At 42.1% G+C, this 22,562-nt stretch overlaps 1 protein-coding gene across 1 annotated transcript; it reads left to right on the forward strand.

Moving 5' to 3' along the window:
* The first annotated feature begins 12,665 nt into the window (after positions 1-12,665).
* Positions 12,666-13,789, forward strand: LOC124799032 (BCL-6 corepressor-like protein 1). The gene is made up of 3 exons (XM_047262569.1): positions 12,666-12,906; positions 13,288-13,464; positions 13,569-13,789. The coding sequence occupies exons 1-3, from the start codon at positions 12,666-12,668 to the stop codon at positions 13,787-13,789; spliced, it is 639 nt and encodes a 212-aa protein (XP_047118525.1).
* Positions 13,790-22,562: the final 8,773 nt, after the last annotated feature.

The following is a 22,562-nucleotide window of genomic DNA, read 5'->3' on the forward strand; positions in this document are numbered from 1 at the left end:
GAATTTTGCACAGAGCTTAACTTAATCATAGCTAACCCTTGGTTCTAGAATAATAAAAGAAGGTTGTATACATGGAAAAAGCCTGGAGATACTGACAGGTTTCAGACAGATTGTATAATGGTAAGATAGAGATTTAGGATCCAGTTTTACATTGTAGGACATTTCCAGGGGCAGATGTGGACTCTGACCACAATCTATTGGTTATGAACTGTAGATTAAAACTGAAGAAACTGCAAAAAGGTGGGAATTTAAGGAGATGGGACTTGGATAAACTGCCTAACCAGAGGTTGTACAGAGTTTCAGGGAGACCATAAGGGAATAGTTGTAAGGAATCGGGGAAAGAAATACAGTAGAAGACGAATGGGTAGCTCTGAGGGATGAAGTAGTGAAGGCAGCAGAGGATCAAGTAGGTAAAAAGACGAGGGCTAGTAGAAATCCATGGGTAACAGAAGAAATATTGAATTGAATTGATGATAGGAGAAAATATAAAAATGCAGTAAATGAAGCAGGCAAAAAGGAATACAAACGTCTCAAAAGTGAGATCGACAGGAATTGCAAAATGGCTAAGCAGGGATGGCTAGAGGACAAATGTAAGTATGTAGCGGCTTATCTCACTAGGGTAAGATAGATACAGCCTACAGAAAAATTAAAGAGACCTTTGGAGAAATAGAGCCACTTGTATGAATATCAAGAGCTCAGATGGACACCCAGTTCTAAGCAAAGAGGGGAAAGCAGAAAGGTGGAAGGAGTATATAGAGGGTCTATACAAGGGCGATGTACTTGAGGACAATATTATGAAAATGGAAGAGGATGTAGATGAAGATAAAATGGGTGATACGATACTGCGTGAAGAGTTTGACAAAGCACTGAAAAGCCTGAGTCGAAACAAGGCCCCAGGAGTAGACAACATTCCATTAGAACTACTGACGGCCTTGGGAGAGCCAGTCCTGACAAAACTCTACCATCTGGTGAGCAAGATGTACGAGACAGGCGAAATACCCTCAGACTTCAAGAAGAATATAATAATTCCAATTCCAAAGAAAGCAGGCGTTGACACATGTGAAAATTACCGAACTATCAGTTTAATAAATCACAGCTGCAAAATACTAACGCGAATTATTTAAAGACGAATGGAAAAACTGGTAGAAGCCGACCTCGGGGAAGATCAGTTTGGATTCCGTAGAAATGTTGGAACACGTGAGGAAATACGGACCTTACGACTTATCTTAGAAGAAAGAGTAAGGAAAGGCAAAACTACGTTTTTAGACTTTGTAGACTTAGAGAAAGCTTTTGACAATGTTGACTGGAATACTCTCTTTCAAATTCTAGAGGTGGCTGGGGTAAAATACAGGGAGCGAAAGGCTATTTATAATTTGTTCAGAAACCAGATGGCAGTTATAAGAGTCGAGGGGCATGAAAGGGAAGCAGCGGTTGGGAAGGGAGTGAGACAGGGTTGTAACCTCTCCCCGATGTTATTCTATCTGTATATTGAGCAAGCAGTAAAGGAAACAAAAGAAAAATTCGGAGTAGGTATTAAAATCCAGGGAGAAGAAATAAAAACTTTGAGGTGCGTCGATGACATTGTAATTCTGTCAGACACAGCAAAGGACTTGGAAGAGCAGTTGAACGATATGGACAGTGTCTTGAAAGGAGGATATAAGATGAACATCAACAAAAGTAAAACGAGGATAATGGAATGTAGTCGCATTAAGGTCGGGTGATGCTGAGGGAATTAGAGTAGGAAATAAGTCACTTAAAGTAGTAAAGATGTTTTGCTATTTGGGGAGCAAAACAGATTATGATGGTCGAAGTAGAGAAGATATAAAATGTAGACTGGCAATGGCAAGGAAAGCGTTTCTGAAGAAGAGAAATATGTTAACATCGAGTATAGATATAAGTGTCAGGGAGTCGTTTCTGAAAGTATTTGTATGGAGTGTAGCCATGTATGGAAGTGAAACATGGACAATAAACACTTTGGACAAGAAGAGAATAGAATCTTTCGAAATGTGGTGCTACAGATAAATGTTGAAGATTAAGTGGGTAGATCACGTAACTTATGAGGAGGTATTGATTAGGATTGGGGAGAAGAGAAGTTTGTGGCACAGCTAGACTAGAAGAAGGGATCGGTTGGTAGGACATGTGCTGAGGCATCAAGGGATCGCAAATTTAGCATTGGAGGGCAGCGTGGAGGGTAAAAATCGTAGAGGGAGACCAAGACATGAATACACTAAGCAGATTCAGAAGGATGTAGGTTGCAGTAGGTACTGGGAGATGAAGGAGCTTGCACATATAGATTAGCGTGGAGAGCTGCATCATACCAGTCACAGGACTGAAGACCACAACAACAACAACAACAACCTGTAGCCAACCAGATGGATGGCTTCAAGGAAGGGAACTGCCCTAGTCAATTGAGCGAGGACGTTCGGCGCGCGGGAAAACGCGACCGGGGACGGGCAGAGGGACAATTCTGTTGCAGACGCAAAGGCGAACAGTTCGGCTAGAAACACCAAAGTGTATAGTTCGGATGCAGACGCGAAAGCGGACGGTCGGTCTTTAGGCAGCTAGGAAGTGAAACGACTTAGAAAATTCCGCGTTGTGTGGTATCGCGGGACTTAGTCTTTGAGCGGCGAGCAGCCGCGCGCCTTATGTGAACTGTAGCTTTTCGCGTAGGTAACTTGTATTTCCCATTGAGATTGTGAATGATCAAACTGTGTCAAATCGATAGTCGCTCGAGTGTAACAGTAACTCTAAATACAACCACTTTCGCTATTAGTTTTCTTTCTGAATAAACCTTGTTCTAACAAAATAGCAACTAGCCGGCCGATGTGGCCGAGCTATTCTAGGCGCTTCAGTCTGGAACCGGTCGACTGCTACGGTCGCAGGTTCGAATCCTGCCTCAGGCATGGGTGTGTGTGATGTTCTTAAGTTAGTTAGCTTTAAGTAGTTCTAGGGGAATGATGACCTCAGATGTTAAATGTTAAGTCCCATAGTGCTGAGAACCATTTGAACCATTTGAACCAAATCGCAACTATGTGGCCTACATCATTTGTGGGTCGTTAATTTATTTCCCGATATTATTGTCGGTTGTGGGATTGAAGGGACCAGACAAGATGGGCCATCGGTCTCCTGGTATTATTATTACTGTTATTATAAGTTATATTAACTTTGTAATTCGCAAACTCGCTATCAGCCAGACAATTTAACAGAAAGATCACAAGTGTCTAATTTAGGGTGTGTAATGCGACACGTGCAGTTCAGCCCTTAGATGAGTTTGAGCCAAGACATTTCGACGAGGAAGAACTGCATATGAGCCTGAACGTCTGTGGGATGTTAGCTCGCATTTTGCATCTGCTCGTCTGCAGCTGCTACTCTTTCTACTCGCTCTAAATATTTAATGAACCTATCCACATTATGTCTACGTGCGGAAATGATTCTTTTCTGCCAGTACCAAGCCAGCCTTACCTTCTAGACACACAATAATCCTTTCCTGGTCTCATCTTTTCTGTTAGATGTGACAGCCGTGGAAGCCACTTTCTAGAGAACTGTTTTACTGACTCACGTCCAGGAGCAAACTTTTTACCACTCCAAAATTCTGTTTTGTTTATTGTTTATTGTTTGACCAGTACTTATTAAGAAATGCAGATTTAAATTCAGAAAGAGTTTGGCATCTTATCATTACATTAGCTGACCACTGCAAAACATCTCCTTATAAATGACATCTTATAAAAGAAATTTTCTTTCGCTTTACCATGCACTAGGCAAAACACCCTCAAAATCATTCCAGGACTCTAATGAGTAAATTTGTTCACCTGGATCAATACGTTTAAATTGACGACATCCGATGAAAGCGACTTCAACTGAAGCCACATGCTGTACAATAGTATTACTAGCACTACCAGAGGTTACTCTGTTTTCTGTGTTAGTAATACTGGTACATAGTCTTCCACTCGTATTTCTACTGCTTCCACTCCTCACGTAATTTCTCACAATTCGATTTCTCTTTCTTAACATCTTTAAGATAAGCAGATACTCTACTACGTACTTCTTCAAGTCGTTTAGAGCAAAGGTTGGATTCGTTGCCTGTTCTTTCTAATCACCTTCCTTCCAGAAGTTCATCTGCGACTTTGAAATCTTTGTGAACTTTGTCAGTTTCGCTTTTGAAAGTACTATGCAGTTTATTTAACTGTTGCCCTACTATGATTTTCAGATCATGGTGATTAACATCAATTTTATAATTTAAACTATTCAGTTTTGAGGTAATTTCATCCTTTAATGCTCTATTACCATCCTTCAGTTCTTTATTACTATCCTTTAGTTTGGCAAATAGTAATTCCATCCAATTTGGAGCCTCTACATTGTCACTTGGAATTTCCACAGATTTTAAATGAGTGTCTAGCATTTCCTGATCAGATAATGTTATTAATTCTATCGTCTCTTTTTTAACCTCAACTTCAATTACTTCGTCATCATAAAATGGCTCGCCGCTCCTGGTCTCCCGATAGCTTTCTCGCTTCCCGAGCACGGTGTCCCGATTTCGATTCCCGGCGGGTTGAGGGATTTTCGCCTGCCCCGAAATGACTGGGTGCTGCTGAGTCGTCTTAATCGTTCATCCCCATTACTGCCGGAAGAAGGAAACGGCAAACCACCTCCATTAGGAGCTTGCCTAGTACGGCGGTGCGGGTCTCCCGCATCGTTCCCCTACGCTCTGTCAAGAAACATGGAACTTCATTTCCATTCCATCATAAAATATTTCTAACTTAGCAGTATCACTGAAATACAAATCAGATTCTACTTTTGACGAATCACACTCTGATTTATTGGTTCTACGGAACCATCCTCATTTAACTCAGTTTTGATTCTAAGGATTCATCGTCAGAGACTGGTTCCATCTTAATTTTCACATAGACCTCCATTTTTAGTAGCCTGTTAGCAGCAACTAAGAAATACTTTAAATATTCTTGACTTAATTACTTGACCTCGACGAATGGTTCGGCGCCAGGAAACGTAATGCGACGCGTCGCAACGTAATGCAGCCAGCACCAGCAGCTGAGGCGATGAGGGTGGCGGCGGGTGTCGCCTACTGCAGTAGCTCCAGGGGGGGGGCTGAGCACCTGAGAGCGCTCGCAGCAGCTTGCAGATGTCTCGTGTCTCGCAGGTCCACACAGCTCCGTAATGACGCAGCGTCTTCTTCTAACCTCAGCGCCGGTGGCCGCCGCTATCTAGTATCGTCTTCTTTCCTCATTCCGTCACGATCATGGTTACTGTGGCTGCCATTCACAGATTTTTACCACACTCGCGAGTAAACCTTAGCACTGTTCTCGAACTGGCTTATGCCTGTTTCACTTTGATATCCACTTAGTGACTACCGAGTTCGTTGTTTTCTACCAGTCACTTTCAGTGTACAATTTCCCGGATGATACGCATCATGTATGGGATGGCGGGCTGGTTGTCATATTAATTCTCTTTGGACCGTATTTGGAATTGTTGTATGTATTGTTGGCCGTCTTTTACGAGACCCTGCCAACTATTTCTGTAGCCAGCCAGAAAGTGATGGAGACCGTATTGACTATAATTCCCAGCCTGCAAGTTTACATTCTTGTCCAGCCCACTGAAAGAAATGTTCCTATTCTTTTTTTGCTCAGCGGGATCAGAACTATGATTATAAAAGAAGATTTTGAGTTCTAACTGATACATGTATTTGGTACGGTTTCACACACGAAACATTGTAATATTCACTATGTTCATACTGACAGTAAATCTCCCCATCCTAAACAGCACAATGAGCAGTTCAGTGGCGACCTCTACTGTAAGTTTCAACTAAATTGCCTTTCGCCCTGACTACTGATAATCAAAATCAATGTTCGCCACAAAAGTGGAAAACAATTGCCACCACTTGCCACGCGGATTTGTTAACATTACGGGCGGCAAACTAACAGTTGCTTTTGCGAAATCTAAGCGATCCAGGATGGTATACAGTCATCGCGATTTCATTTTCTATTATTACTGAAAATATGCGTTTTGCAACAGCCTGTCTCTGACATCATTCGAGGCAGCGCGAACTCAGGTGTTTGACGCGGACCTTGTGGTGGCTGGGTGCGAAGTGAAGCCTCGTCTTGCCTCTCGGCCTGTATTTATATATGTGGCGCAACGGCCAAGGGAACACCTGCTGTCATCCACCCTATGACCACGGTAGCAGCCTTTAAACGGCCGCTTTGTTGGACATACAGTGTTTAATAACAATGTTGTGAAACAATTTAGAATCTTTATCATTTTTGCATGCATATAGATAAGTTGGTTAAAATCACAGAAAAAAGCGTAGCTCGCCTGCATTAAAACTTTGCCTTCTAGAATTTTTAGAACAGAACTGACAGTAGAACAAGACCTCTGAATTACAACTTTAAGAGGCCTTGTATTGGTTGTTATTAACATCAAGGTCCTAAAACTTGTTATAGCTGTATTATTTAATAGGTTTCATCAAGTGCTGTAACCAAAACTTTCTAGCGTTAATATAACACATACTTAACCTACTAAAAATAAGGACGCTTTTGTTTCAAATTTAGTTTTCAGTAAATTACTCGACAACTATTAGAGGTATCTTAATGGGGTCACATAGCTATTATTTTTATGTTGAACCTGAAGCATCATACAAATTTTCACATTTATAAGTATAATTTTTAGCACCTTCAATTTTTCTTAAAAACGTGGATTCTGACCAAAATATTGCTTTAATCACGTTGTAAAATGTACCTGTTAATTTTTACATACATCTGCACACTATGACCAATTTCTGGCTTCGTAGCTTTATTTTTTTCTAGTGTCACTTATTTTTTCTGCAGACGATGTATTTAGGTAAAATATTGACCTAATCAATCTGATACTTGACAGTTTAAACAGTATTACATTAAAGCATATGTTGACAGTCTGAAAAAGCAATTTTAACTTTTAATATAATTCTTAATTATGGTGCAATACTTCTGTGTTACGCGCAGACGCGTTATGGTGACGTGGCGCTACTAGCTGTGAACTGGGGAAATTCCCAGCACATTCTCTCGCCTCTGTATCTCTCAAACGATACAACGCTTGTTTCACCACAGTGACTCCTCGTACACTGAGAGGCAAAGGCAGACAAGTATTCTGTGGCCCGAACGGTATTTCAGTCTGCAGGCACGCGCTTTACTATTAGAACACAAGGCTCCATAGAGATTGATATAATTGTACACAATATATTTGGTAGAACAGATAAGATAACACCGATGAAACATGGAGGATATACCGCCGTTATGGGTAAGTGTTAGGTAGACTGTCCTAGTACCCAGCTAATCCCATAAATATAAAATTCTGTTTCCCTTACTTCCTACAATGTAATCAGTTATACATTATTGCAACAATTCGCATCTTTTGGCGACATCAACACATTATATCAATCATTTCGTATTTAATTCAGTGATGTATGATAAACATCCAATCTCGGTTTGTACCGAATTCTCATTGAGAAACTGAGAACGTAGTGCTCGTGGTATATTTTTAGTATTTAGAGTGTGTTGATGCCGTACTCCCCCTATAGGACACTGGAAGGACTTTATCTATTTCATTTACCGGTATATGTTGTCTGGTGCATCTTTGTGCTGCTGACTATTGTTGATTATTCTCAAATCAAAACAGCTTGTCTACATCAAGGCAGTGACGGTAACCTAAACTGCTATTGGCAGCTCTGGTCTGTTTCGAAACTATTGTTAGCAGACTAAGAGTAGATTCTCTTTCTAGATGTATTAATCCAACATATTTCAACACATTTTCAACTTAAATCAAAGAAATGTCTGTTGTAGGAAGACGGGGGGGGGGGGGGGGGGGGGAGGACTCGGGATTGGTGAAGTTAGACCGAATTACTTTGGGACTAACGACCCTTTTGATACCTTTAGAGCGGAGTAGTTTGGATACAGTGATCCTTGAGTAAAAAGCCACTGGACGATAGATTTACAGAACATTTATTTATATAATTTAAAGAACATACACTGGTATTTAGAGCATTCAGCAGGATTACTTATTTCGTGATAACAAATCATGACTTGTTTTACCCAAATAAAAAAGAGCAGTTAACATTACTGATTGGCGGCCCCAAGCCACGTAGAAGGTTGTTAACAAAACTAGCAAGATTTCTTTAATTACTTCGGGGCACTAGCCACACTTATTTTAAAAAGCAAGGTAACAATAGCATATAATGAAATCTTGAACTAAAGTCATTGTTTAAGATTTGTGGAGTGGCCACCAGGTGACTTGTCTTCAACCTAGGACAATAAAAACAGCTATTAGTGCATGCGACTAAATAATAAGTACGCACTACAATGGTCGCACAATGCCAAACATTAACTACTTCAGAATTTATTATCTAACTGAGCAAAATCTGTGGACTACAAAACAAAGGCACTAGACTCTTCAGCAAAGCACAGGAAGTTTAAAGACAATTTGCCTACGAAAAATAAAATTTTTACACCGAAACTGCATGATCACAGGCACTAGTCTTGGGATATTTACGTCCTAAAATTAAATCTCAAATTTATCCACTTTTCCAAATTGACCTGGATTCTAACAGTTTTAAAATTACTAGATGCTAGAACAATACTGAACCAAGACAAATTTCACCACACGTTTTTAAACCTCTGGAACAAGCCCTCCTTGAAATTTTCCCGGCCACTTTGAGCTACAAGCCAATTTTCTCTAAACGCTGTTGCGTAAGTATGATGGGTAAGAATAATTTCAGTTTGAAATCAACAACCACATTCAGTCAGTTCCCTTAAAAGTTAATACTTAAATTGGTGCTTTGAGTTTTTGTCGTTAAACAGAATGACCTTTCAGTTTGATCTGAACTACATAATTAAGCAAATGACAACCATTGTTTCATTTAAAAGTTAACTACTTCAGTTTGAGCTTTGCGTACTTTTGATCGAAAACAATAGCCCACAACTTTATTTTTGAAAATGATGAAAGAGGAATACGTGATCACTTACAGTACCTTGAGCCAACAGCCACCTTTCCTGCAGCCAGGAATGAAAACTATATTACCCAATCCGTCGCAGACAGTTTACCAGCTCGTTTTACTCTCAGCAGCCGTCGGTAAGCACAAACCATCAGCCTATAACGTTATATAACCACCACACTCAGGACGTTTCGTTGCTTATATATGAACCTTCCTGCTTCGAAAACAGATAACAGAAAGAAACTTTAATCCAGACTGGAGCATGGAAGACAGCACCAGCCACACTTCTCAATGCGGCGCAACAAAATAAAATTTTCAACATGCAGTTAATGTGGTGGATCGAAGTAGAACACAGTAACACTCAAATACTCGCACTACCAGTCGAACATGGGCACCTCACTGGCCCGCTTTCGCCGGTCTCCGGTACATCAAAACATCTGCCGAATACCGATTGCCGACACACGACCGCCTTCACCGCACGTGATTCCGTCAAACCCTCTTAAAGCGAACCTCTCCCGTTGATGGCCAACAGCTCACTGTACAACCTCTGACTTCAGTCGCATCACCACAAATACACGACCAATTTCCAAGTCCAATCGATATGCACGTATCAGTCTACATAGTTTTCTAACTAGCTCTACAAATACTGTTTTTGGCGTGATGTCATTCCTTTAGCAGGAGTGAAGCTATTATTCGCAGACTCGTAAACTCGTCTCAGATAAACTGGTAAACATCAGAAGACGGACATGTTAGTAATGGGACTCGGTAAATTCCAGGCCCAGGGGTAAGGTAGACACACAACCGACGCTACAAGCTAAGAGATAACAGTACCACAGGGGATACAATTTTAAAGATGCTGCGATTTTGAAGACCAGCATCCACTAACAACCTCGTATGTGACAGTGGACATACTGTAATTGTCCTAAAAGTATAATAGCAGCAAACTGAAATTTTGGTGTGGCTGTATTGGCGGGGTTGTGCCACTCCGAATATGGTCTCCCCAAAACCCTCAGATATCACAGGCCAATGGTTGTATGCCACATCCAGCGTGAGCCCAACTTTACACCATACCTATGCCTTATCCTGTGCCAGTGTCACTACTGGTGCCTCTGCTTGTCCGAGTTCCAGAGCCTGTGCTACTGCCAATGGCTGTGTGTCCGAGTTTCTGCCTCATCCGCTGCCTGTGTCCATGCCCATGCCTGTGCCTGTCCCCCTGCCTTTGCAGGTGGCTGTGCCTGTTTCTGTTCCAGTGACACTGACAGTGACAGGGCCTGTGCCAATACCTGTGTGTATAGCTGTGTGTGTATGTGCCTTTTTAAACACTTGGACCAGCGCCTGTATCAATTGCTGTGCTTGTGTGAGTGTCTGTGTCTGTTCCTGTGTTTGAGCTTGTTTCCACAACTGCAACTGTGCTGGTACTCATACCAGTGCCTGCCCAGTTTCCCTGAGTGTAGAGGAGCCTGGGCCAATATCAATGCTGGTGCCTGTCCCAGAGCTTGTTCCTGTGTCTGAGCCTGTGCCTGTGGCCTGACCGGCTGCTGCTGCCAGGACTGGTGCACATGACTTGGTATGTGTGTGTGGCAGACCTATACTGCTGCCTGGGCTCATACCTGTGCCAATACCTTTGTCAGTGCCTGTGTCTAGTGACTTAGCCTCTTCCTGGGACGATGCTTTCGCCATTTCCTGTTCCTGTGTCTGTAGCCTTGCCTGCAAAGCAGTATGTGCCTATGCCAGTATCTGTCTCTGCTCCAGTGCCTAGGTGTCAGGCCAAGACTTTAAATGTGCCCGTTCCTGAGCCAGTACCTGTAATGGCGCCTACCCTACTGCCTCTGCATGCCCATGTTCTACATCTACATCCATACTCCGCAAGCCACCTGACGGTGTGTGGCGGAGGGTACTTGGAGTACCTCTATCCGTTCTCCCTTCTATTCCAGTCTCGTATTGTTTGTGGAAAGAAAGATTGTCGGTATGCCTCTGTGTGGACTCTAAACTCTCTGATTTTATCCTCATGGTCTCTTCGCGAGATATACGTAGGAGGGAGCAATATACTGCTTGACTCTGCCGTGAAGGTATGTTCTCGAAACTTCAACAAAAGCCCGTACCGAGATACTGAGCATCTCTCCTGCAGAGTCTTCCACTGGAGTTTGTCTATCATCTCCGTAACGCTTTCGCGATTACTAAATGATCCTTAACGAAGCGCGCTGCTCTCCGTTGGATCTTCTCTATCTCTTCTGTCAACCTCATCTGGTACGGATCCCACACTGGTGAGTAATATTCAAGCAGTGGGCGAACAAGTGTACTGTAACCTATATCCTTTGTTTTCGGACTGCATTTCCTTAGGATTCTTCCAATGAGTCTCAGTCTGGCATCTGCTTTACCGACGATCGACTTTATATCATCATTCCATTTTAAATCACTCCTAATGCCTCCTCTCAGTTCTTGTGGCAGTTCCTGTGCCAGTTCCTGTGTCTTACCCTTTCCTGTGCCTGTGTCAGTGTCTATGTCTGTACCAGTCCTGGGACCTGTGCATGTGCTGGTGCTAGTTCCACTGCCAGTACTGGTGCCATTGCTGGTGAAAGTACTGGTGGTGATTCCATTTCCCATGTCAGTGCCATTGTCTGCTTTTGTGCTGTTGTTTGTGTGTGTCCATTTAACTGTGACTGTACCTGTGCCAATCCCCATACCTGTGCCACAGCCTATTCCTCCACTGAGGCTGGTGCCAGTGATATTGCCCACGGTGCTGTGGTAGCCTGTATCTGCGCTGGTGCCTCTGATATTGCTTTTGGCACTGCCATTTCTGGCTCTGTTGCCAATGCCTGTATCAATGCCACTGCTTGTGCTTGTACCTGTGCCTGTGCTTTAGCCAGTGCCATTGCTGATGCTGTGTCAGTCCTGTGTCTGTGATGTTGCCTTTGTCAGACCATTTATCTGTGCCAGGACCCGTACTGGAGAGTGTATTGGTGCTTATGCCTGTGCCAGTGGGTGTTCTGGTGACAAAGCCATAGCCTGTTCCTGTGTTGATGCCACAACCAAAGAAATTGACTGTGTCAGTGATGGAGCATCTGCCAGTGCCTGTGCTTTGCTTGTCCTCACATCAATCCCAGTACCTGTGCTGCTGCTTGTGTCCATCCTGCTGCCGTGTCTCTGCTAGTGCCATTCACAGTGCTGCTGACTGAGCCTGTGGCTGTACCACAGTTTCAGCATGTTTCTGTGCAGTTAGTGGTCCCATTGACATTCCCTGTGCCTTTGTCTCTGTTGGTGTTGATGTCTGTGCCATTGTCAGTGCATATAATGGTGCCAGTGCCATTGATTGTGAATTAGTCTGTGCCTGCACTGGTGCTTTTCTGTTGCTTGTGCCAGTGCCAGTGCCAAAGCTTGTACCAGTACTCATGCCAGAGTCTATGTTGTGTCAGTCCCTGCACCTTTGCATCAAGCAGTGTCAGCGGCTGATCCTGTTTCTTTGCTGACAGTGAGGTGGGTGCCATTGCAGGGTCTTTGCCAGTATCTGTGCTTTTATGTGTCTCAATGACTGTGTCCATGACATTGCTGGTTTCTGTACTGGTATCAGTGCTTTTTCTAGTATCTGAGAATGTGCTGTTTCTGTGCATTTGCTTATGGTTTTTCTTATGTAATTGCCCATGCCTGAGCATCTGCATGTGCATGTGCCAGTTTCTCTTGCTGTGCCTATACTATGCCTGTGCCAGCACCTGTATCAGTGTCCCTGACTGTGCCCGTGAGTTTGTCTGTGGCTATTCCGGTTCCTGGGCCAGTGCTAATGCCTGTACCTGTACCTTTGTCTGTGTCTGTCCTGGAGTTCATGCTTGTGCCTCGGTCAGTGCATGTGGCACTACCTGTGCCTGTGCCTGTGCAGTTGTCTACAGCTGTGCTGGTGCCTGCCCTTTACCTGTTCATGATCCGATACCTGTACTGCTGTATGCCCTACATTAAGTGGTGATGTTGGTGAAGGTGTCATTTCCTTCGAAGATGCCTGTGTGTGAGATGTCTGAGTCTGCACTGGTGCCTGTGCCAGTGCCTGGGTGTGTGTCTGTTCCTGTGTCTGTGCCGTGGCTGTGCCAGCGCCTATACCAGTGTTATTGCTAGTGCCTCTGCTGATGTATGAAGTGGTACCCATGCTGATCCCTTTGCTGGTGCCTGTGTCTACATTGGTGCCTGTGTATGTTCCCAGGGATCCATGTGTTTTATGATGTCTGTGCTGTGCTGATACCTGAGCCTATATCTGTGCCAATCGCTAAGCCTGTTCCTAAGCCGATATCACATCTGTTGAATCTGTGACTGAGTTCTTGCCTGTGCAGGTGCTTCTGCCAGTGTCAGTGCTTGTGTCCACATAAATGCTTGTATCTGTGCCTATGTCTGTGGCAGCGCCTGTGCCTCTACCAGTGCCAATGGCTATCCATGTGATATGCCTGTGCCAGTGGAAGTGCCTGCATGTGGGCCAGTTCCTATTCCTGTACCAGTGATGTTGTTTGTATGTATGCCATTGTCTACACCCGTGCCTGTGCTATGACTGCACCAACAGCAGATCCTGTGCCTGTGCCTGTGCCTGTATCTGTACTGTTGTTTGTGTCTGTGCCAGTGGTTGTACTTGTCAATGTGCTGCACCTGCACCAGAGCCTGTGCCTGTACCCTGTGCTTGTATCTGCGCCAGTGTCTATGCCTGTGCTGGCGCCAATACTCATTCCAGCGACTGTTACTGTGCCATTGTTGAAGCCAGTGTTGGTTCTGGAGCCAGCGTTAGCACCTTCACCACATGACATAGTATGGTTGCATGTGGAGCCAGCTGCAGCATGTGTGTGAGGTAGAAGCTACAGCTGGTGTGGTATCTGATAAAGGCATTAACCACCTTCTCCTAATATAACTGCATAGTCTTCTTTGGCCAGAAACAGTTAATACAAAAGTTTTCTGGGTTTGGTACTGCACTCATAATGGAAATAGCTGTAATAGAGAAGGCAAAATTTGGGCCGTTGGAGCTATGGCCCCAAAGTTGGTTTCTTCACTATTGTTTATTACGTTATGACATACTCGTACATTTATGTTAACATTCCTATCCAATCCTACTCTAGGCTCTTAAACTGAGTGTAAGTCATCACCAAACTTATGGTAGCAACTGTTTAAACACGCTATCTGCAATTTCATAGGGATGGGTAAATATGTGAGTTTTAAATTCCCTGTCATTCTACACTGAGGTCAGGATTCTAAAGGTACGATGAAGTCTGACAATGATGCAGCTTGCACCCGTATCCCTCAGATCCACAATATTGAATTCTGTTGTGATTGTCTGCGGAAAACTCATGAGATCTGATAGCCATACAGGCAGCACCTGTGTCCTAGGGGCTACTGTAATGGATCCCATCTTGCATTCTGATATCAATAGGGCTGCACTTGTATTCCAAGGTCTGCCTACTTGTGTGCTAAACAGATTTTTTAATTTCACACCAGGACAATCATCCATCTAGGATTTTTCAATTTCTCGCCATTCTGAGGGGAAGGGAAATCTCTACTGCTGAGTTGGACTGTTTCGAACGTCCTGGTATTTTTAGAATCTCCTGCCACTTTCAATGGAGGACAACTAGTCTATGGCATCAGAGAGCTGGGGAGGAGGAGAAAGAAAAAATCTGGGAGCAATGCTTCACTTTACTAATGACATCATACTGAGAAGGGAAGCAATGTGGTAACATTTCTGACAGTGCTGCGAGTGGAATAGGCCCTCTACTATTGGAATTTCCTACCATTTTATACTTAGGACAATTGTAGTAAGTCCGATGTGACAGCTGATTGTGTCGAGGGCTCCCGATCTATAAACCAGCAGCATATCTGTACGGTAGTTCATGCGGAGTAACTGGTCCATAGACTTGTCCCTGGGCCACAGAATACCTAGTCTCATTGCTATTCTTCCTGTACTACATACAGTTTGTATCTTTCACGTTATTGTCCCAACAAGTTTAGTCACTATATTTCCATTGCACTTCAGAACACATCCAGTATAGATGGAAGGACTGAAAATTTCTAGAAATTTTGGTACATCACTTGTTATTCTCTATATCACACATATAATTTTGAGCAAATGAAGTCACGCTGAGGTTGTCTGAAAGTTAGTTTTTTGACGACGGAGTTTAACTGCTCTTTGTGTGCGATACTTGAGGTGAATTTAAAGTACCACTTGAAGAAAAAAATTGAAATGCAGAAATTTTATGACACGCAGAGAGAGAATGTGAGCTGACATCGCCACTTATTGGAGAGACGAAGTTAATGGGTGTAAAGGGGCATTATAGGGCCCTTATTGTCTTCTCTTAAACGGATGGATGGAGCGACACGATAGTTGATTTTGTACTTTATATGGTGCTATGCTACGTGTTGGTTCCGGATTATCTTATTTTAGGATGACGTAATTTGTGATATCCTGTGCGGTTCTGACGTGAAAGTACTAAATATTTATAGATTTATCTGTTAACTGTATCCTCTGTTCCTGTAATTGACTGAAATTCTCACCACTCGGAACTTTATGGCCTTATCAGCCGTTAAATGCTTCTCTAGCATTGTCGATGCTTTGTCAGTTGTGTAATAGTCACCGTAAGTTGTGAGGTCTAAACTTAACTTACGGTACGACCTACGACATACGTCAAGTGAAATGGCCTTCGAATCCAACACTCCCGATTTCCTGCTCCATACATGTTCAGTCCTAGATATTTTACTGGCTCTATAGGCGCTAATATCAACCGACCGTTAAATCGTAACGTCGTTTCTTTTCTAGAAAGTAAAGGTAGCTACTTGACTACTGCATGGAGGATTATGTGGCGCGCTTATCCTGATAGCCTGAATAAGTCCAAAAGGTATGACGTTAGCTCAGATAAAGTTATAAAGCGAGAGCTATGTCAGCGTCAGTTGAACACAGACTAGTGTCTGGTCTAGCAAATAAATACGGTACATTAATATTTGCCATAGGTGTACGTCATAAGCGCCAAACGGTGACCAAAATCCGTCTTAGGGGACATACTTTTAAGAGACCAGAAGTGTTTCCGTTTAGGTTTCTTGTCTACATATAATGTTGGTACTCACTTCCAGCAACTGTTTCTTCCTCGGCACACTGACTTAAGTCTTTAAAATCGGATAGCCCTAAAAGCGCCCAGGTGGCATGTCTGCTAGTATCCTCATAGGCACGTCATTCAGTTTGATAAATTTGTTGGACTTATGTAAATCCCACTTCCCGACAGAATTTTGTGGTTTTTGTAGATGCAGGAAACGAGAGAAACAGATCAAAAAATTCTTCTTGGTATGGCTTCTGGAATGTTGTCTACGATAAATGTTGTCTACGAAACCAACCTTTCGGCCACTGCTTGGAAATGGCCTTCAGCAGAGTGACGTATTTACTACAAAAAAAGGCTACTTCTGAATATTTACACTGCGCGAAACACTTATATTCCCTCGGCAGCAAGAAAAGGAACACTGACAGATTCACAATAGAATTTGTCTTTCTTTCATGCTTATAACCTGTTACAGCAGAGGCTGTCAAACTATTTTGCTCACGGGCCTCTATGGACGTTGTAGGGAGGCAATTCGTACCGCAGATGTGACGCTGTTATTAGTAATTAGTAACCTACTTAAATTACCATTTATGAGCTCCCAATAGAACAGCTAATGTTAAGGCTCTGTAAGTTGGTCGCAACACCCCACCCCTACTCCCTAACTCACAGTGGTGTTTGTGAGAAGTCAGCACCATTCGGGACTTTCGTGTCGACTTTTACCTTTTTCTGATTGCTGCCACCCTCAGCGATCCCAAAGTTGTGACGCTGTAATTGGCCCATGGTGTGTTGTTTGTTTTGTTGTCTGTGTGAGCGGATAAATAACTGATTTATAACAGTAACTGTACTTATATTTAAATGCATTACAGTCAACTGCGGTAACTTTCCACCACTTTTTTCCATTGTCAGAAAATACTTGAGACAAAGCAGGAATTACACTTTACAACAGAAGTGTAACTTCTTTAATCTATAGTTACTGAGCTAGGAAAATGAAAAGGTACACTAATTATGCCATATTGAAGTAAAATTTTAGTTTTAAAGCTGTCCCAGAGTTATGCTATCATTCAGGTTAACTTGAGACCAGCCTTTAAAAAATATAGTATTTTTCCTATATGTGCTGCTCTGAGCATCTTCACACCTGTCAGAAGGAAATCAGATGTTAATAAGAAGCAGAAACTAAGCCAAACTAAACTACGCGCGAACATGTCCAACGGAACCGACGGGCCGCCGTGCCATTCTCAGCCCACAGGCGACATTCACTTTATGCGGATATGGAGGGGCATGTGGTCAGCACACCGCTCTCCCGGCCGTATGTCAGTTTACGAGACCGGAGCCGCTACTTCTCAATCAAGTAGCTCCTCAGTTTGCGTCAGAAGGGCTGAGTGCACCCCGCTTGCCAACAGCGCTCACCAGACCGGATGGTCACCCATGCAAGTGCTAGCTCAGCCCGATAGCGCTTTGCTTCGGTGATCTGAAGGGAACCGGTGTTACCACTTCGGAAAGGCCGTTGGCAATAAGAAGATAAAACAAAGTGTTAATTCAGTATCGTAGGTTTACTTTGAAATGACAACATATCTGTATCGACGATGCATTGTTCAGTTTCAGTCACTATCGTCTGAAGCTCTCTTCACAGCCAATGCAATTAAAGAATAATCGCAAGTCTAAGAGTATGTAGGAAGTAAAACTGTAGATGGAACACCAACAATTAGAAACGAAAGTAGTAAGCGGTCCAAAGATGCCCTGACTGGTAAAAGGTCACCTTGATTGATTGTGTGTAGTATGAGACATTATCGAAAGTGATTACTAAATGATTTCAGTGTCGTCATTTGTTCATTGCATTAGATTAGATCAGCCTTAGTTAATTTAAAGATCCTTGCTATAAGTAAGTATCGCACTGGAAGATGTCCATCTCTGAAATGCGCATTCACGTAACATGTTACGAGGGTTGCCCAGAAAGTAATGCACCGCATTTTTTTTTTCTCTGCCGAAAACACTGATTCGAAGGTGAAACGTTATGTATGTATTATTTGACGTCTCCTGAGTGAGCGCCCCATGTTTCCGTCATTTCCGACAGATAACGTAGCTGCAGGACAGTTTCAAAATGGCGCCTGTTGGTGATGTACCTTAACAGCTCTGCGGAGAAAGGATCTGTAGGGAATATTCACAAACGCTTGCGCAAAATCTATGGAACATCTGCTATCGACAAAAGTACAATTAGTCGCTGGGCACGGAGGGCGAGGTCATAAGAAGGTGGCTCGGTGGAGCTGCACGATTTGCAGCGGTCGGGGAGACCATCCACTGCTGCCACACCTGATACTTTGCAGTGAGCTGATGTGTCATTCGCGAGGTCAGACGCATTAGGACTCGGCAGTTAGCGCTGCATCTGTCAGTCAGCAAAGGAACTATGGATGCAATTAGCCGCACTCTTCGATATTCAGAAGTGGTGTGCAAGATGGATCCTGCGATTTCTAACGGTGGATCACAAATCGCACAGAAGAAAACATTTATTTGTTGCAACGATTTGAAGCTGGTGGGAAGAGGGCTTGTCGTCTCGGATTGTGACAGGTGATGAGGCCTGGTTTCACCATTTTGAGCCCGAAAAAAAAAAAACACTCGATGGAATGGCGCCATTACCACTCCCTACAGAAGAAAAAATTCAAAGCAACTCCGTTGTATATCTTTCTCAGACGAACAAAGAAAGAAAATATGCGAAAGAAAGAAGAAAGATTGGGCAGGTACAAGAGCAAAACACTCATTACGTAACAATAAATTATAATAATACTTGTATATCCATCATATTATTGATTTGTCTTATCGAATTACTATTGAGCTGAATTCCATTACTGAATAATAATAACTTGTATAAGCATTTGCATAACTGACTGGAGTAATCCAATGAAAATGATTAAATAATAAAACGATTAAAAACAGCCGACCAGTTGCAAAGGATAAAGTAATCTTTACCTAGGTTTCGATAGATTTAAATCTATCTTCTTCAGAAGGCGGCAGTATTACATTAACATGGAGTGATATGTCATTGTCGTTTTTACAAACATCTGTTGGCAGCCCTGCAGCCAAGCGACTAGCGCGAGGTTTGGTGTTCTCGTAAAGATAAGTTATTTTAGATTATAAAACACATAGATTAGTACTGATTACGTGGTAAATAAGTGTATTAGTGTGCCGTTTAAGTGTACCATTAAAGGTTTCATTTCTCTTTACGTAATATAGCAGAAAACGCGAAAAGACCGTACAGTCGTATTTTCTGTTTACGTTCTGCTGCAGCAAATCTATAGAATTTCGTTTAGTTGTTCCTTGCTCTCTCCAGCAATTTAACTTAGCGTACCTCTTCATTATTTAACTAGCATTTCCGGAAAGTAGCGTAAAGTTTAACTTGTTGTTTCAGAAACTTTGCACTTTTGTTTTTGTTTACACACAGTTGCGTATAGGCCAAATTTGTGTAACCATATTTTCGTGTTTATCTGTAATTTAACTGACTTATTCTTAATAAATTATTACGTTTATCATGAGTGAAAAGTGCTTGACTTGCCGTAGAATTGTTAGGTCGGGGCTTTGGTGTGATGGGTGCTGTAGTTTTTTCCATGTGGGTGACTGTAGTGGCGTGGGAATAGGGGAAGTAAATGAGACTCATCAGTGGTTTTGTAGGATTTGTAGTAGAGATAGGAAGATACTGGAACAGGAGGGGAAAATTGCTGCCCTTACGGCTGAGTTAGACAAGGCCAGGGGAGATCTTGACAGGTTAAGGAGGGAGAAGGGTAAAGAAAGGTGGGAAGTGGCAACAGGCAACAGGAGGAACAGGCCTAGAACTTTGTCTGACAGCTTTATGGTGAATGTGGAAAATAGATTTGACCTGTTGCTTCAGTTAGAAGCTGGTGAGCCTCAAGCAGTTACAGGTGTAGACAGGGCACAACAAACTTTCAGCAGCAAATTGAAAAGTAAGAATGTAGGGAAATCAGTAAAGAGAAAGAAAGTGTTGTTGTTAGGTAGTTCCCATGGAAGAGGTGTTGGCCAACTCTTGCAGGATGAACTAGGATCAGAATACCAGGTCACCAATTTTTTTAAACCTAGTGCTGGTCTGGAGCAGGTGACAGAGGATTTAGGATCACTTTGCAAAGATTTCACTAAGGAAGACACCGTGGTTATAGTGGGTGGGGCAGGTAACAGTATTGACAGAGATCCTGGGTACAGCGTAGAGTGTGACCTGGCGAAGATTGCATCAGCATCGAGGCATACCAGTGTTGAGTTTGTATCTGTTCTTGGGCGCCATGACCGACCTCATTTGAACTCTTCTGTCAAGAGAGTTAATTTGGAGCTGGAACGGCTGCTCATGTCGGGTGCGGGGTCACACATTGGTGTGGTTCATGTTGATTCTATCAGTAGGTGGGATTATACTAGGCATGGCCTTCACCTCAACAGGAAGGGGAAGGGTAAATTGGCTGGGGAAATAGCAAGAAAGTTAAAGGGGGGAGGCACTGTCATGAGTGGTAAAATACCAGTGGTTATAGGATTCAGAAAAGACCCTTTTTTAGGGTAGGGAGGACAGAAAGAAAACAAATTTTAAGAGAGGTTAGAACTGAGACAAACCTTCAGTTTGAGAAAGAAATCAAAAAACATAATTCCAGCTTATTACATCAACATAAACAGCCATTGGTTAAGAATTTTCAACTGTCAGCAGATATTTTAACTCCACCCAATTTTAAGTCAGTCAATGTGAAATGTCAGCTATCTTTATTGCATCAAAATATTCGAGGACTGAGAAATAAAATTAATGAATTAACTATCTGCATAGATGAATTAGAGTCTTCAAACCCAGCTGACATAATCTGCCTCTCTGAACATCATGTGACCACTGGTATAGAACTTTTAAGTGTTACAGGGTTTAGGTTAGCATCTCATTTTTGTAGATCAGAAATGGAGAAAGGAGGAGTTGCCACATTCATCAGGAACGGTCATAAATTTAAGAACATAGACATTCATAAATTTTGCCTAGAACAGCATATGGAAGCATGTGCAACAGAATTAGATTTTCACAAAAAATCTTTCATAATATTAAGTGTATATCGAGCACCTGCAGGTAACTTTAATCTGTTTGTAAACCACCTTGAAGCTGTACTGGCCCATTTAACAACCAAAAACAAAGAAATAGTGGTTGCTGGTGATTTCAATGTAGATTTCCTTAAAGACTCTCCCAATAAGAACCTATTTGAGTTAGTAACACTATCATTCAACTTAATTCCCACAGTAAAGTTCCCCACTAGGATAACCACTTGCTCACAAACAGCCATTGATAATATCTTTATAGAAAAGTCAAATGAACAAAATTATATTACAAAACCAATAGTCAATGGCCTCTCAGACCATGACATGCAGTTCCTTCTGTTAAATGTTAATACTGAACAGGATATAAAATCTGTTAAATCTGAGCTCAAGAGGGTAATCAGTAAGCCAAAAATTGATTATTTTAGGACACTCCTCAGAGACATTCACTGGACTGATGTTTACAGTGCTCATGGCATGAATGAAAAATATAACATTTTTGCTAATAAAGTGCTTACCTTATTTGAACACTGCTTTCCCCCAAAACTTACCAAGGTTAGAGCAAAGTCTACAAAGAAGCCATGGATTACTCGAGGAATAGGGGTATCTTGTAAAACAAAAAGAAAACTGTATCTGTCAATCCGAAACATTTCCAATGTTGATGCTATAGCACATTATAAGAAATACTGCAAAATATTAAAGACTGTAATACGGATGTCAAAGCAAATATATTACAAGGAAAAGATAGTCATATCAGATAACAAAATAAAGACAATATGGGATATAGTGAAGGAGGAGACCGGTAGAACCAGACATGAAGAGGAACAAATAGCATTAAGAGTAAATGATGCATTGGTGACAGATGTGTATAGTGTTGCAGAACTTTTTAACAAACATTTTATAACTGTTACTGAAAAGATGGGGTTGTCAGGTTCGGTAGATGCTGCTATGGATTACCTTAGACCAGACATTTCAAGTAACTTCCATAATATGAATTTGACCCTCACTACCCCAACAGAAATAACGTCCATCATAAAATCTTTAAAATCAAAAACATCTAGTGGGTATGATGAAATATCAACAAAGTTAATTAAAGAATGTGATTCTGAGCTAAGGAACATATTAAGCTATCTGTGTAACCAGTCGTTTATCAGTGGAATATTTCCCGAATGGCTGAAATATGCTGAAGTTAAGCCACTGTTTAAGAAGGGAGATAAAGAAATAGCATCAAATTTCCGTCCAATTTCACTGTTGCCAGCATTCTCAAAAATTTTCGAAAAAGTAATGTACAGTCGTCTTTATAACCATCTTATCTCAAATAACATACTGTCAAAGTCACAGTTTGGATTTCTAAAAGGTTCTGATATTGAGAAGGCTATCTACACTTACAGTGAAAATGTACTTAATTCATTAGACAAAAAATTGCAGGCAACAGGTATATTTTGTGATCTGTCAAAGGCATTTGACTGTGTAAATCACAATATCCTTTTAAGTAA

The sequence above is a fragment of the Schistocerca piceifrons genome, chromosome 5 (assembly GCF_021461385.2).
Source record: "Schistocerca piceifrons isolate TAMUIC-IGC-003096 chromosome 5, iqSchPice1.1, whole genome shotgun sequence".
NCBI lineage: Eukaryota > Metazoa > Arthropoda > Insecta > Orthoptera > Acrididae > Schistocerca > Schistocerca piceifrons.

Bases quoted from the DNA above. Each gene is read 5' to 3' on its own strand.
- LOC124799032 (XM_047262569.1), top strand. From the start codon at position 12,666: ATGCCTGTGCCAGCACCTGTATCAGTGTCCCTGACTGTGCCCGTGAGT. The intron at 12,907-13,287 runs GTATGCCCTACA...TTGCCTGTGCAG, and splicing joins GATCCGATACCTGTACTGCT to GTGCTTCTGCCAGTGTCAGT. The intron at 13,465-13,568 runs GTATGCCATTGT...TGTCTGTGCCAG, and splicing joins ACCAGTGATGTTGTTTGTAT to TGGTTGTACTTGTCAATGTG.